The sequence below is a fragment of the Halichoerus grypus genome, chromosome 4, assembly GCF_964656455.1.
Source record: "Halichoerus grypus chromosome 4, mHalGry1.hap1.1, whole genome shotgun sequence".
In the NCBI taxonomy this organism is placed as follows: Eukaryota; Metazoa; Chordata; class Mammalia; order Carnivora; family Phocidae; genus Halichoerus; species Halichoerus grypus.
In genome coordinates, this window is record NC_135715.1 from 79,832,147 (window position 1) to 79,847,362 (window position 15,216).

A 15,216-nucleotide genomic window follows, 5' to 3' on the forward strand; every position below is an offset into this window, starting at 1 on the left:
AGAAATTAAATCAGTAATAAAAAATCTCCTAACAAACCAAAGTCCAGGACTAGGTGGTTTCCCAGTGGAATTCTATCAGACATTTAAAGAAGAGTTAATACCTATTCTTCCCAATTAACAGAAATGGAAGGAAAACTCCAAACTTCTTCCATGAGGCCAGCATTACCCTGTTCTAAAACCAAAGACCCCACTAAACAGGAGAATTACAGGCCAATACCCCTGATGAACATGGATGCAAAAATTATCAACAAGATACTAGCAAACTGAATCCAACAGTACATTAAAAGAATTATTCACCACAATCAAGTGGGATTTATTCCTGGGCTACAGGGGTGGTTCAATATTTGCAAATCAATCAATGTGATACACCACATAAAAGAAAGGATAAGAACCATATGATCCTCTCAATAGATGTAGCAAAAGCATTTGACAAAATACAGCATCTTTTTTTTTTTTTTTAATTTTATTATGTTAGTCACCATACATCACTGGTTTTTGATGTGGTGATCCACGATCCATTGTTTTTGTATAACACCCAGTGCTCCATGCAGTACGTGCCCTCCTTAATACCCATCACCGGGCTAACCAATCCCCCCTCCCCCCTCCCATCTAAAACCCTGTTTGTTTCTCAGAGTCCATAGTCTCTCATGGTTCATCTCTCCCTCCAATTCCCCCCCCCCCATTTTTCCCTTCCTTCTCCTAATGTCCTCCATGCTATTCCTTATGTTCCACAAATAAGTGAAACCATATGATAATTGACTTTCTCTGCTTGACTTACTTCACTTAGCATAATCTCCTCCAGTCCCACCCATGTTGATGTAAAAGTTGGGTACTCATCCTTTCTGATGGCTGAGTAATATTCCATTGTATATATGGACCACATCTTCTTTATCCATTCATCTGTTGAAGGGCATCTCGGCTCCTTCCACAGTTTGGCTATTGCGGACATTGCTGCTATGAACATTGGGGTGCATATGGCCCTTCTTTTCACTACATCTGTGTCTTTGGGGTAAATACCCAGTAGTGCAATTGCTGGGTCATAGGGTAGCTCTATTTTTAAATTTTTGAGGAACCTCCACACTGTTTTCCCAAGTGGCTGTACCAACTTGCATTCCCACCAACAGTGTAAGAGGGTTCCCCTTTCTCCACAACCTCTCCAACATTTGTTGTTTCTTGCCTTGTCCATTTTTGCCATTCTAACTGGTGTAAGGTGGGGTATCTCAATGTGGTTTTGATTTGGATTTCCCTGATGGTTAATGATGATGAACATTTTTCCGTGTGTTTGCTGGCCGTTTGTATGTCTTTTTCAGAGAAGTGTCTTTTCATATCTTCTGCCCACTTTTTGACTTATTTGTTTTTTGGGTGTTGAGTTTGAGAAGTTCTTTATAGATCTTGGATACCAGCCCTTTATCTGTAGTGTCATTTGCAAATATCTTCTCCCATTCTGTGGGTTGCCTCTTTGTTGACTGTTTCCTTTGCTATGCAGAAGCTTTTTATCTTGATGAAGTCCCAAAAGTTCATTTTTGCTTTTGTTTCACTAGCTTTTGGAGATGTATCTTGAAAGAAGTTGCTGTGGCCGATGTCAAAGAGGCTACTGCCTATGTTCTCCTTTAGGATTTTGATGGATTCCTGTCTCACATTGAGGTCTTTCATCCACTTTGAGTTTATCTTTGTGAATGGTGTTAGAGAATGGTCGAGTTTCATTCTTCTGCATGTGGCTGTCCAATTTTCCCAGCACTATTTATTGAAGAGACTGTCTTTTTTCCATTGCATGTTTTTTCCTGCTTTGTCAAAGATTATTTGACCATAGAGTTGAGGGTCCATATTGGGGTTCTCTATTCTGTTCCATTGGTCTATATGTCTGTTTTTGCGCCAGTACCATGCTGTCTTGGTGATCACAGCTTTGTAATATAGATTGAAATCAGGCAACGTGATGCCCCCAGCTTTGTTTTTCTTTTTCAACATTTCCTTGGCGATTCGGGGTCTTTTCTGATTCCATACAAATTTTAGGATTGTTTGTTCCAGCACTTTGAAAAATGTCATTGGAATTTTGATCGGGATGGCACTGAAGGTATAGATTGCTCTGGACAGCACAGACATTTTAACAATGTTTATTCTTCCGATCCATGAGCATGGAATATTTTTCCATCTTTTTATGTCTTCTTCAATTTCTTTCATGAGTATTTTGTAGTTCCTAGAGTATAGATCCTTTACCTCTTTGGTTAGGTTTATTCCAAGGTATCTTACGGGTTTTGGTGCTATTGTAAATGGAACCGTTTCTCTAATTTCTCTTTCTACAGTTGCGTTGTTAGTGTATAAGAAAGCAACCGATTTCTGTGCATTGATTTTGTATCCTGCCACATTACTGAATTGCTGTATGAGTTCTAGTAATTTGGGGGTGGAGTCTTTTGGGTTTTCCACATAAAGTATCATGTCGTCTGCGAAAAGAGAGAGTTTGACTTCTTCTTTGCCAATTTGAATACCTTTTATTTCTTTTTGTTGTCTGATTGCTGTTGCTAGGACTTCTAGTACTATGTTGAACAATAGTGGTGAGAGTGGGCACCCTTGACGTGTTCCTGATCTTAAGGGAAAGGCTCTCAGCTTTTCCCCATTGAGGATCATATTCGCTGTGGGTTTTTCATAGATGGATTTTATGAACTTGAGGAATGTTCCCTCTATCCCTATATTCTGGAGAGTTTTAATCAGGAAAGGATGTTGTATTTTGTCAAATGCTTTTTCTGCATCAATTGAGAGGACCATATGGTTCTTCTCCCTCCTCTTATTAATGTGTTCTATCACATTGACTGATTTGCGAATGTTGAACCACCCTTGCATCCCGGGGATAAATCCCACTTGGTCGTGGTGGATGATCTTTTTAATGTATTGTTGGATCCTATTAGCTAGGATTTTGTAGAGGATTTTGGAATCCATATTCATCAGGGATATCGGTCTGAAATTCTCCTTTTTGATGGGGTCTTTGCCTGGTTTGGGGATTAAGGTAATGCTGGCCTCATAGAATTGAGTCTGGAAGCTTTCCTTCTGTTTCTATTTTTTGAAACAGCTTCAGTAGAATAGGTATTATTTCTTCTTTGAATGTTTGGTAGAATTCCCCAGGGAATCCATCAGGCCCTGGACTCTTGTTTTTTGGGAGGTTTTTGATCACGGCTTCAATCTCGTTACTGGTTATTAGCCTATTCAGGTTGTCAATTTCTTCCTATTTCAGTCTTGGCAGCTTATAGGTTTCCAGGAAGGCCTCCATTTCATCCAGATTGCTCAGTTTATTGGCATATAGTTGTTGATAATAATTTCTAATAACTGTTTCTATTTCCTTGGTGTTAGTCGTGATCTCTCCCCTTTCATTCATAATTTTATTAATTTGGGTCCTTTCTCTTTCCTTTTGCATAAGTCTGGCCAGTGGTTTATCGATCTTATTAATTCTTTCAAAGAACCAACTTCTAGTTTCGTTGATCTGATCTACTGTGTTTCTGGTTTCTAATTCATTGATGTCTGCTCTAATTTTAATTATTTCTCTTCTAATGCGTGGCTTAGGCGTCATTTGTTGCTTTTTCTCTAGTTCTTTAAGGTGTAGAGTTAGTTGGTGAATTCGGGATTTTTCTATTTTTTTGAGTGAGGCTTGGATGGCTATGTATTTCCCCCTTTGCAGTATCCCATAGGTTTTGGATTGATGTGTTTTCATTCTCATTGGTTTCCATGAAATGTTTAAGTTCTTCTTTGATTTCCTGGTTGACCCAAACATTCTTGAGCAGAGTGGTCTTTAGCTTCCAAGTGTTTGAATTTCTGCCAAATTTTTTCTTGTGATTGAGTTCCAGTTTTAGAGCATTGTGGTCTGATAATATGCAGGGAATAATCTCAATCTTTTGGTATCGGTTGAGACCTGATTTGTGACCCAGTATATGGTCTATTCTGGAGAAAGTTCCATGTGTGCTCGAGAAGAATGAGTATTCTGTTGTTTTAGGGTGGAATGTTCTGTAAATATCTTTGAGGTCCATCTGGTCCAATGTATCATTCAAAGCTCTTGTTCCCTGTTGATTTTCTGCTTAGATGATCTGTCCATTGCTGAGAGTGGAGTATTGAGGTCTCCTACAATTAACGTATTGTTATCAATATGACTCTTTATTTTGGTTAACAGTTGGCTTATGTAGATGGCTGCTCCCATGTTGGGGGCATAGATATTTACAATTGTTAGATCTTCTTGTTGGATAGACCCTTTAAGAATGATATAGTGTTCTTCTGTGTCTCTAACTGCAGATTTTAGTTTAAAATCTAATTTGTCTGATATAAGAATTGCTAACCAGCTTTCTTCTGAGGTCCATTGGCATGGAAGATGGATCTCCATCCCTTCACTTTCAGTCTGGATGTATCTTTAGGTTCAAAATGAGTCTCTTGTAGACAGCATATGGATGGGTCCTGTCTTTTTATCCAATCTGTAACCCTGTGCCGTTTTATGGGAGCGTTTAGGCCATTCACGTTGAGAGTGATTATTGAAAGATATGAATTTATTGTCATCATGTTGCCTGTGAAGACGTTGTTTTTATAGATTGTCCCTGTAAACTGCTGTTGTAGATCACTCTTGGGGTCTTTCTCCTTTTATAGAACCCCCCTTAATATTTCTTGCAGGGCCGGCTTAGTGGTCACAGATTCTTTCAGTTTCTGCTGGTCATGGAAGCTCTGCATCTCTCCATCCATTCTAAATGAAAGCCTTGCTGGATAAAATATTCTTGGCTGCATGTTCTTCTCATTTAGTACCCTGAATATGTCTTGCCAGGCCTTTCTGGCTTGCCAGGTCTCTGTGGATAGGTCTGACGTTATTCTGATGTTCCTCCCTCTGTACGTAAGGAATCTCTTCCCCCTAACTGCCCTTAAGATGGTTTCCTTGGTTCTAAGATTTGCAAGTTTTACTATTACATGCCGGGGTGTCTGCCTGTTTTCCTTGATCTTAGGACGGGTCCTCTCTGCCTCTAGGACACAAATGTTTGTTTCATTCCCCAGATTAGGGAAGTTCTCAACTATGATTTGCTCAAATACATCTTCTAGTCCTCTCTCTCTCTCCACTCCCTCCGGGATTCCAATTATTCTGACATTGGAACACTTCATGGTGTCACTTATTTCTCTGATTCTATTTTCATGGATTCTGAGTTGTTTTTCCCTGGCCTCCTCTTTTCCCTTTTTATTTATTATATTGTCTTCCAGGTTGCTTATTCGCTTTTCTGCCTCAGTTACCCTAGCTGTTAACAGCATCTTTTCTTGATAAAAACCCTCAACAAAGATAGGTGGAACATACCTCAACATCATAAAGACCATATACAAAAGACCCACAACTAATATCATCCTCAATGTGGAAAAACTGAGAGCTTTTCCTCTACTGTCAGGAACAAGATAGGGATGTCCACTCTCACCATTACTATTTAACATAGTACTGGAAATCTTAGCCTCAGCAATCAGACAACAAAAACAAAAGGCATCCAAGGGCACCACCCAGATGTGTCTGTTAAGCATCTGTCTTCGGCTCAGGTCATAATCCCAGGGTCCTGGGATTAAGGCCCATGTCCTGCTCCCTGCTCAGTGGGGAGTCTGTTTCTCCCTCTCCCTCTGCCCCTCCCCTCTGCTCATGCTCCCCCTCTTACTCTGCTGTCTCTTTCAAATAAATAAAAATTTATTAAAAAAAGAAAAAAGGCATCCAAATTGGCAAAATAGTCAAACTCTCACAATTTGCAGACGACATGATACTCTATGTAGAAAACCTGAAAGACTCTACCAAAAAATTGCTAAAACTAATATATGAATTCAGCAAAGTTGCAGGATATAAAATCAATGTACAGAAATCTGCTGCATTTCCATACACCAATAATGAAGCAGCAAAAAAAGAAATCAAGGAATCGATCCCATTTACAACTGCACCAAAACCCGTAAGATACCTAGGAATAAACCTAACCAAAGAAGTAAAAGATCTGTACTTTGAAAACTATAGAACACTTATGGAAGAAATTTAAGAATGACACAAAGAAATGGAAAAACATTCCATGCTCATGGATTGGAAGAACAACTACTGTTAAAATGTTTATACTACCCAAAGCAATCTACACATTCATTGCAAAATACCACCAGCATTTTTCAGAGCTAGAACAAACAATCCTAAAATTTGTATGGAACCACAAAAGAGCCCGAATAGCCAAAGCAATCTTGAAAAAGAAAAGCAAACCTGGAGGCATCACAATTCTGGACTTCAAGTCATATTACAGAGCTGTAGTAATCAAAACAGGATGGTCCTGGCACAAAAATAGACACATAGATCAATGGAACAGAACAGAAAACCCAGAAATGGACCCACAACTGTATGGTCAACTAATCTTTGACAAAGCAGGAAAGAATATCCAATTGAAAGAAGACAGTGTCTTCAACAAATGGTGTTGGGAAAACTGGACAGCCACATGCAGAAGAATGAAACTGGACTACTTTCTTACACCATACACAAGAATAAATTCAAAGGTCTAAATGTGAGACAGGAAGCCATCAAAATCCTAGAGGACTACACAGGCAGCAATCTCTTTGACCCTGACCTAGCAAATTCTTACTAGACACATCTCTCTCTGGTGGCAAGGGAACAAAAGCAAAAATGAACTATTGGGACTTCATCAAGATAAAAAGCTTCTGCACAGTGAAGGAAATGATCAACAAACCTAAAAGGCAGCCTACAGAATAGGAGAAGATATTTGCAAATGACATCTGATGAAGGGTTAGTATCCAATATCTATAAGGAAATTATCAAACTCAACACCCAAAAAACAAACAATCCAGTTAAGAAATGGGTAGAGACATTAACAGGCATTTTTCCAAAGAAAATACAGATGGCTAACAGGCACATGAAAAGAGGCTCAACATCACTCATCATCAGGAAAATACAAATCAAAACCACAATGAGATATCACCTCACACCAGTCAGAATGGCTAAAACTAACAATGCAGGGAACAACAGATGCTGGCAAGGATGCAGAGAAAGGGGAACCCTCTTACCCTATTGGTGGGAATGCAAACTGGTGCAGCCACTCTGGAAAACAGTATGGAGGTTCCTCAAAAAGTTAAAAGTAGAGCTACCTTAGGATCCAGCAATTGTAAGTATTTACCCGAAGGATACAAAAATATAGATTTGAAGGGGGTACATGCACTCTGATGTTTATAGCAGCGTTATCAACAACAGCCAAACTGTGGAGAGAGCCCAAATGTCCATTGACTGATGAATGGATAAAGATGTGATATTTACAATAGAATATTAGTCAGCCATCAAAAGAATGAAATCTTGCCATTTGCAATGACGTGGATGGAGCTAGAGTGTATTATGCTAAGTGAAATAAGTCAGTCAGAGAAAGACAAATATATGATTTCACTCATATGTGGAATTTAAGAAACCAAACAGATGAACATACGGGAAGGGGAAAAATGAGTGAGGGAAGCAAACTGTAAGAGACTCTTAACTATAGAGAACAAACTGATGGTTGGAGAGAGGTGGGCAGGGGATGGGATAAATGGGTGATGGGTATTAAGGAGGGCACTTGTTACAATGAGCACTGGGTGTTATATCTAAGTGATGAATCACTAAATTCTACTCCCAAAACTAATATTACACTATATGTTAACTAATTAGAATTTAAATAAAATTTGAAAAAAAGGGAGGATGGGATCATAAAGAGTCAATCCTAGAGTTTAAGACCAAGATTTCCTGTTATATTTTTAACCAACAACAAATCATTTAGATTACATACTTCATTAGGTGAGACAACGTGCTTAACTTGAACAGCGTAGAGTTCTTCTGGGGGAGGCAGAGATGAAGGCAAATACGGTGGTAAAATAGGAGTCTCTGTTTCAGACAAAAGCAATTCCTAAAGCACCACAAATAAATTCAAATTTCAGAATGACTATTACAGAAATCCAATACATTATTAAAATTCATTACACTGCCAATTTATTTTCAATTAGCAGAAAGCAAGCTCTCTTAGATAATGAATACCACAAAATGATTTTATTTTAGTAGCACCAAAATGGGAGTAAAGATCTTTAACTCCCCCCAATTAAAAAAAAATCTGTGTTAAAACACTCATATAAATATTTATTTATGTATACATATTTACATATACACATAAAACTCTAGAAGAATGGTTAACAGTTAACAGTAATTGCCACTGCTTAGTTGGACCGGGATATCTGAGGTATAGAAAGGGGGACATTTTTCTATTCACATTTCTATAGTGTTCCATTTAATTTTAGAATATGTACATATTTTATAGTAAAAAATAATATATGAAATGCCAGAAGAAGATTTAAGCTAAAATTATCAGAAAAAAGTGTGCTCTCTTTAAACTCCAAAAAAACATAACAAATAATAAAAAGTTATGTGATTCCCAAGAGGAACCTGGCAGTCGGCATTGTTTAAAGCAAAAATATAAAAATGTGGATGGTGTTTCTTTAAGAAAGTTTTAAGAGTCTTAAATATGATAATTAGCATAAAAAGTTAAATAATCACATTCAAATTAGATTAATTTATTACTATTTACATTTCCAAACTGGTGGCAAAACAGAACAAAACCTATCTGAACCACTTAGTAGAATTCAGCAAAAAGTGACTACCAACTGCTATATGACTAATTTGTTACAAAACACTTTAGTTATTTTTATAACCACAGGAATAAAATTCTACTTATAAATAATTAGAACTTTCATTAAAACTCTTACTTCCTGCACCAAAAAGCACAAGTGGATAAAGAAAAAAGCATATATACTAGACTTCATCAAGATTAAAAACTTTGGTGCTGGGTGGCTAAAAACCTGGGTGGCTCAGTTGGTTAAGCATCTGCCTTTGGTTCAGGTCATGATCTCAGGGTCCTGGGATGGGAGCCCCTGCTCAGCAGGGAGTCTGCTTCTCCCTCTCCTTTTGCCCCTCCGTCCCACTCATGCTCACTCTCTCTCTCTCTCTCAAATAAATAAATAAAATCTTTAAAAAACCCCCAAAACTTTGGTGCTTTAAAGAATACCATTAACAAAGTGAAAAGACAACTCACAGAATGGGAGGAAATATCTGCAAATCATGTATCTGATAAGGGACTTGTATACAGAATATATAAAGAACTCTTACAATTCAACATAATCAACCCAACTAAAAATGGGCAGAGGATTTTTTTCATTTGTTTCTGTTTTTATTTTCCACTTTTTCTGGTTTTATTGAGATATAATTGACACATAACACTGTATTAGTGCAAGGCATACAACATAATAATTTAGTATATGTCTATAACTGTGAACTGACCACAAGTTTAGTTAACATCAATAACCTCGTAACAGTTCCAAAACTTTTTTTTCTGATGAAAACATTTAAGATCTCTCTTAGCAACTTTCAAATATATAATAAAGTGTTAACTATAATCATCATGTTGTATCTTACATCCCCAGGACTTATTTATAACTGGAAGTTTTTTATCTTTTGATTGCCTTCACCCACTTCCCCCACCCACCATCCCTGGCAATCACCAAACTGTTCTCTGTATCTGAGTTCAGTTTTTTTAAGATTCCACATATTAGTGAGATCATATAGTATTTGACTTATTTCACTTTGCATAATGCCTTCAACGTCCATCCATGTTTTCACAAATGGCAGGATTTCCTTTTTATGGCTGAATAGAACACTATTTCACTGTGTAAAGATATATGTGTGTGTAACATACACACCCCACATCTTTATCTATTCATCCACTGATGGACACTTAGGTTGTTTCCATGTCTTGCTATTGTAAATAATGCTGCAATGGACATAGGGGTGCAGTTATTTCTTGAAGACAGTGATTTGTTTCCTTTGAATATATACCTAGAAGTGAAATTGAGAATGATAATTCTATTTTTAATTTTTTGAAGAACCTCCATACTGTTTTCTGTAATGGTTGTACCAATTTACATTCCCACTACTGGCGCACAAGTGTTCCCTTTTCTCCACGTCCTCGCCAGCACTTCTTATCTCTTGTCTTTTCAATGATGGCCATTCTAATATATGTAAGGTGATACCACACTGAGGTTTTAATTTGCATTTCCCTGATGATTAATGATATCGAGCACCTTTTCATGTACCTGTGGGCTATTTGTATGTCTTCTTCGAAAAAATGTCTATTTAGTTCCTCTGCCCACTTTTTAATCAGATTGTTTATTTTTTACTATTGAGTTGTAGAATTCTTTATACATTTTGGATATTAATGCTTTATCAGATATATGATTTGCAAGTATTTCCTCCCATCTGTACGCCACCTTTTTATTTTGTTGATGGTTTCCTTTGTTGTGCAGAAACTTCTTGGTTTGACGTAGTCCCACTTGTTAAATTTTGTTTCTGTTGGCTTTGCTTTTGGTGTCAAATCCTGGGCAAAGTACTTGAACAGAGATATCTTCAAAGAAAATATATAAATGGCCAAAGAGCATATGAAAAGATGCTCACCATCATCATTCATGAGAGAAAAGCAAATCAAAAAACCACAATGAAATACTACTTTATACCTCTCCTAGGATGGCTGGGGAAAAAGTCAGGTAACAGGTATTGATAAGGATATGGGAAAAAAAATGGAACCTTGTACATTCCTGGTATAAAAGTAAAATGGTGCATGCCTTTTGGAAAACAGTTTTGTAGTTCCTTAAAATGGTAAACAGAATCACCATATGACTCAGCAATTCCACTAGTAGGAATTAGGTCCATACCAAAAGAGAAGGGAAAACAGATACCTACATAAAAACTTGTATGCAAATGTTCACAACGTTATTCACAATTGCAAAAACGGAGAAACCCAACTGTCCATAAACAGATGAATGCATAAATGTGGTAAATGGAATATTATTCAGCAATAAGGATACATACTACACTACAACATGAATGAAACTTGAAAATGTCATTCCATTGAAAGAAGCCAGTTACAAAGGGCTATGTATTATATGATTCTCTTTATATAAAATGTCTAAAATCGGCAAATCCAGAGAGACAGAAGATTAGTGGTTTCCAGGACACTGGGAAAGGGAAAAATGGGAAGTGACTCCTCTTGGTATGGGGCTTCTTTTTGGGATGATGAAATGTGGAGTTAAATAGCTGTGATGATTGCACAACTCTGAATATACTAAAAACCACTGTATTGTACACTTTAAAAAGGTAAATTTTATAGTACGTAAATTATATCTCAATAAAGCCATTATAAAAGAAATCACTTTCTTCCTGATCTTATATTAGATCTTTGTACTGATGAAATGTCCAAAGTTTCCAAAATATTTGGATTGAAACTTACCTCAAATCTTATTTCCCATCTTTCATCCTCGTACTTTTTATTGTAATCTGTTAGTTTCTGAAATAATATAGTATTGTTAATAAATAAACCATCTTCAACTATATAATATTTTTAAGGCACTTTCATATTTCATCCCCACAAAAACTGGGTGCATGTCCTTGTTGGCATTCATTTAGTTATTTTGTGTTAACTATGGGAAAATCTAATGTTCTGAGTGATCATAATAGTGCAGTAATAAGAATATTCAAAATTATGTTAAACACACGTTAATAGTAATTACAGTTAACCCTTGAATAGCATGAGGGTTAGGGGTGAAAAGCCACATATAACTTTTGACTTCCTAAAAACTTAATTACTAAGAGCCTACTGTTGACTGGAAAGCTTACCAATAACAAAAACAGTTGATCAACATATATTTTGTAAGTTATGTGTATTATATATTGTATTCTTACAATAAAGTAAGCTAGAGAAAAGAAAATGTTAAGAAAATCATAAGGAAGAGAAAATACATTTACAGCCCTGTAAAAAATCCACATGTAAGTGGACCCAAGCAATTTAAACCTGTGTTGTTCAAGGACCAACTGCAGTTTATTATGAGAGTAGGAGTTCTTACATATATTTTTTTTAAATGTTCACACTAAAGAGTACAACTGGAAGGGAGGGACTTAGTAATCTTTATAAAACCAGTTTAACAGATGGTATACCTTTTATACAAATACATGGGTACATACACACATGCACACCCACACACACATCACACACACCCTTCTGCTCATAAGAAAAAACTGGCAGTGAGAATTACGTGTACAAAGTAATATCACAGTTTCTATGTGAGAGAAGAAAGTAGTTTTCTATATTGAATGGAACATTCAATGTTTGGCTGTGTACTGTTATGAAAATGAATATTTAAAAATCTAACAAGTGAACTGTAAGTCTAGAAATAAAAATATCTTGCTATTTAAATGTTTATGTTATTATTTATGATGAGTTCCCTATTTCCATTAAGTATTTATGGCATCTTGCAATGTGAAAACATATCTATAACAGGCTAATTATGTTTTTTAAAATATTAAAAAACAGAAGCACTGGGAAACTGGAAAGTGCTATTTATTGAAGCTAAGCTAAAATCCAGCTCTGAGTTTCCTGTATGAGGGCAAAATAGAGGCAATGTTATAATGTCAAATAAAAGGAAAAAAAATTTTATCTGCTGAGAGAATCCTTTTCTGGCAGTGAATTCTATTAGCATTTTAGAATTTACATTTCTATATCCAAACAACACTGGATAACAAATATTGTGGAATTAAATAGCTGTGATGATTGCACAACTCTGAATATACTAAAAGCCACTGTATTGTACACTTTAAAAAGGTAAATTTTATAGTATGTAAGTTATATATCAATAAAGCTTAAAGATACAGAAACATTAACTGAATCTTAGTGCAATTTAAGCCTTTTTTAGGACATTTATAAAGCATGATATAGTGTATTGCTTTCTCAATAAATAATTTACAATTCTCTATACTCTCTTAACACATCAGACACAAAGAGTTGTACTGAAGACTTGAAGTGTAAGGCAAAATATGACATTTTATCCAGAATTTGTTTTTCTATAGTTTAGATTTTTATAGAAAAATAGCTCACTTACTTCTTTCAATATCTCTTCAGAATGCTCCAAAGTACAATATTTATGGTATGCCATAAAATAAGAAAGTGACATTCCATCAAAATAGAGATGAATAGATAATTTCTCCCATGGGTTTTCAGGTAATTCCTATGTAAGTTCAATAAACAAAATTATTACTATAAAAATAAAGTCTGAAGATTAAAATTTTTGAGTAGGCAAATAAGAAATTAGATTTCTGATGACCACAGTATTACCAGTTTGATCAGTGGCTCATTTCATAAAATTTTCTTCCTGGTATTTTAACAGTAATTCTACTATCATGGTTTCTGTAAAATATACTTACATGTCCATAAGGTAGAGAGTTTTCTAGTTATTTACTAAAAAATTACATCATCTTTAGAGGATACTAATAATTTATACTAAGTAGAAGGAGAAAGAAAACGTATGTCCAGAGGTAAAGAAATGAAGTCTTGTTAAAAATCCAGAAATGGGGCGCCTGGGTGGCTCAGTTGGTTAAGCGACTGCCTTCGGCTCAGGTCATGATCCTGGAGTCCCTGGATTGAGTCCCGCATCAGGCTCCCTGCTCGGCAGGGAGTCTGCTTCTCCCTCTGACCCTAACCCCTCTCCTGTGCTCTCTCTCATTCTCTCTCTCTCAAATAAATAAATAAAATCTTTAAAAAAAAAAAATCCAGAAATGGCAGGAATCAGAAGAAATTCAAGACTGTTTAGAAGGAGTTATAATAGCTTTGAAATTCTTAAGTTCACTTAACAGTTATTAGGTACCGAACATGTACATAGCTGATAAGCTGATCATTTCTCATCGTTTACACTTGGTACCACCTTAGGCCTACTGTCTCTACTGAGTTACCGTAATTGCCTTCCAGCAGATCTCCCTGTTCCCTATCTTTTCTACTCTCCAGCTTTTCTCAGTGTAGCAGAGTGGAAATACTAGAATGTAAAGGGTAGGTCATGTCACTCCTTTGCTCAAGTCCTCAAGTGGCTGCCTGTGTCAGTTTGAGAGCTGAAACTTTCACAAATCTCCCCCCATCTCCAACTCTTCTCTGTCTTGCTCCTTCTGCTCCAGCCCCAGTGGCTTCTCTGCCAATCCTTGAACACTCCAGACACGCTCCTGCCTTGGAGCTCTCTGCACTGTTCTCCGGAGAGCTGCATGGTTTGTCCTCTCGCCATTTTAAAGTCTTTACTCCTATCTCATTTTTTGCAGTGAGGTCTTCCCTAACCACTGTATTTAAAATGTTATCTTCTCCCCTGTCCCAACCTCCCCATCAGCCTTTCCTTCTTTATTTTCTTCCTAGCACTTACCACGATCTAATATACCTTATATTTTAGGTTTTTTTTTTGTTTCCCACTACTAAAATGGAAGCTCCATGAAGGCAGAAATTTGGCTCTTCAGTTCATTGTTGTACCTCCAAGGCTAAGAACAGAGCTCAGCTCATAAGAGGTACTCAGTATTTCTTAGTACTATAAAAACACAGGAGCACGTCTGGGTAAGGTCTGGTATGGCAGTAAGGGCTGCAGGACGTGCACATTCATGGTTTCTGACAATTCAAGCAGCCTTGGATATACTATGAATTGCTCTCCTCTGTTAAGCTAAGCAGCAAAGAAAGCGACCTTGATAAACTAAAAAATTTCAATCTCAACCTCACTGCCATGACCTTCCATAGAGGCTATGAGTAACCAGAGAGGCTCTTGGTACTAACATCAGCAACAATAAAACTTCTCTACTGTTTTATGTAAGTGGGTCTATGGCTCTTGTTAAGTCTTTTATCATCCTCTAATTACACCTTTCATACAGAAATACTTTCCTTACAGTTTTTGTACCTTTCTACTGGAATCCTCAAACATAGCTGTAGATTAATCTTATTACCTCACTGCTCAGAAACCTCCAATGGGGTGCCACTGATTGACTTTTACTTCTCTTAAATCCTATTCACCACTGCTTTTCCTCATAAAACCTCTATTATTCTAGCCAAACAGTTATACTATTTCCTAAATGTGCCATGCCCAGTTCTGTCTCTCTATGCTTACTTGTGTATTCCATTTCCCCGGTCAGGAGAACTTTTCCATCTTTTCTTTAAGGGCTACCTCACTTATCATCTCTAAATTCCTATTACACTTACTCTTTTTACCACTTGGCTCTTGGCATGTTACTTTGTAGTGTGGAATTTTTAGGTTTATGTCCTGTATCTAGCTGTTTCACTAACTAGATAAGTTCTTTGAGGACAGGGATTACCTGCACCTAGCACAGTGCTACAT

The 15,216-nt window shown here is 36.7% G+C and overlaps 1 protein-coding gene across 2 annotated transcripts in view; it reads right to left on the reverse strand.

Moving 5' to 3' along the window:
- The window catches only part of RNF17 (ring finger protein 17), a 147,017-nt gene that overhangs the window by 21,355 nt on the left and 110,446 nt on the right, over positions 1 to 15,216 (reverse strand). For both annotated transcript variants that reach the window (XM_036097134.2, XM_078070617.1), the window contains exons 29-31: positions 12,964 to 13,089; positions 11,319 to 11,375; positions 7,779 to 7,895 (exon numbers count right to left, since the gene is read on the reverse strand). In XM_036097134.2, the coding sequence (XP_035953027.2) occupies positions 7,779 to 7,895; positions 11,319 to 11,375; positions 12,964 to 13,089 (300 nt within the window). The remainder of the gene's footprint in view (positions 1 to 7,778; positions 7,896 to 11,318; positions 11,376 to 12,963; positions 13,090 to 15,216) is intronic.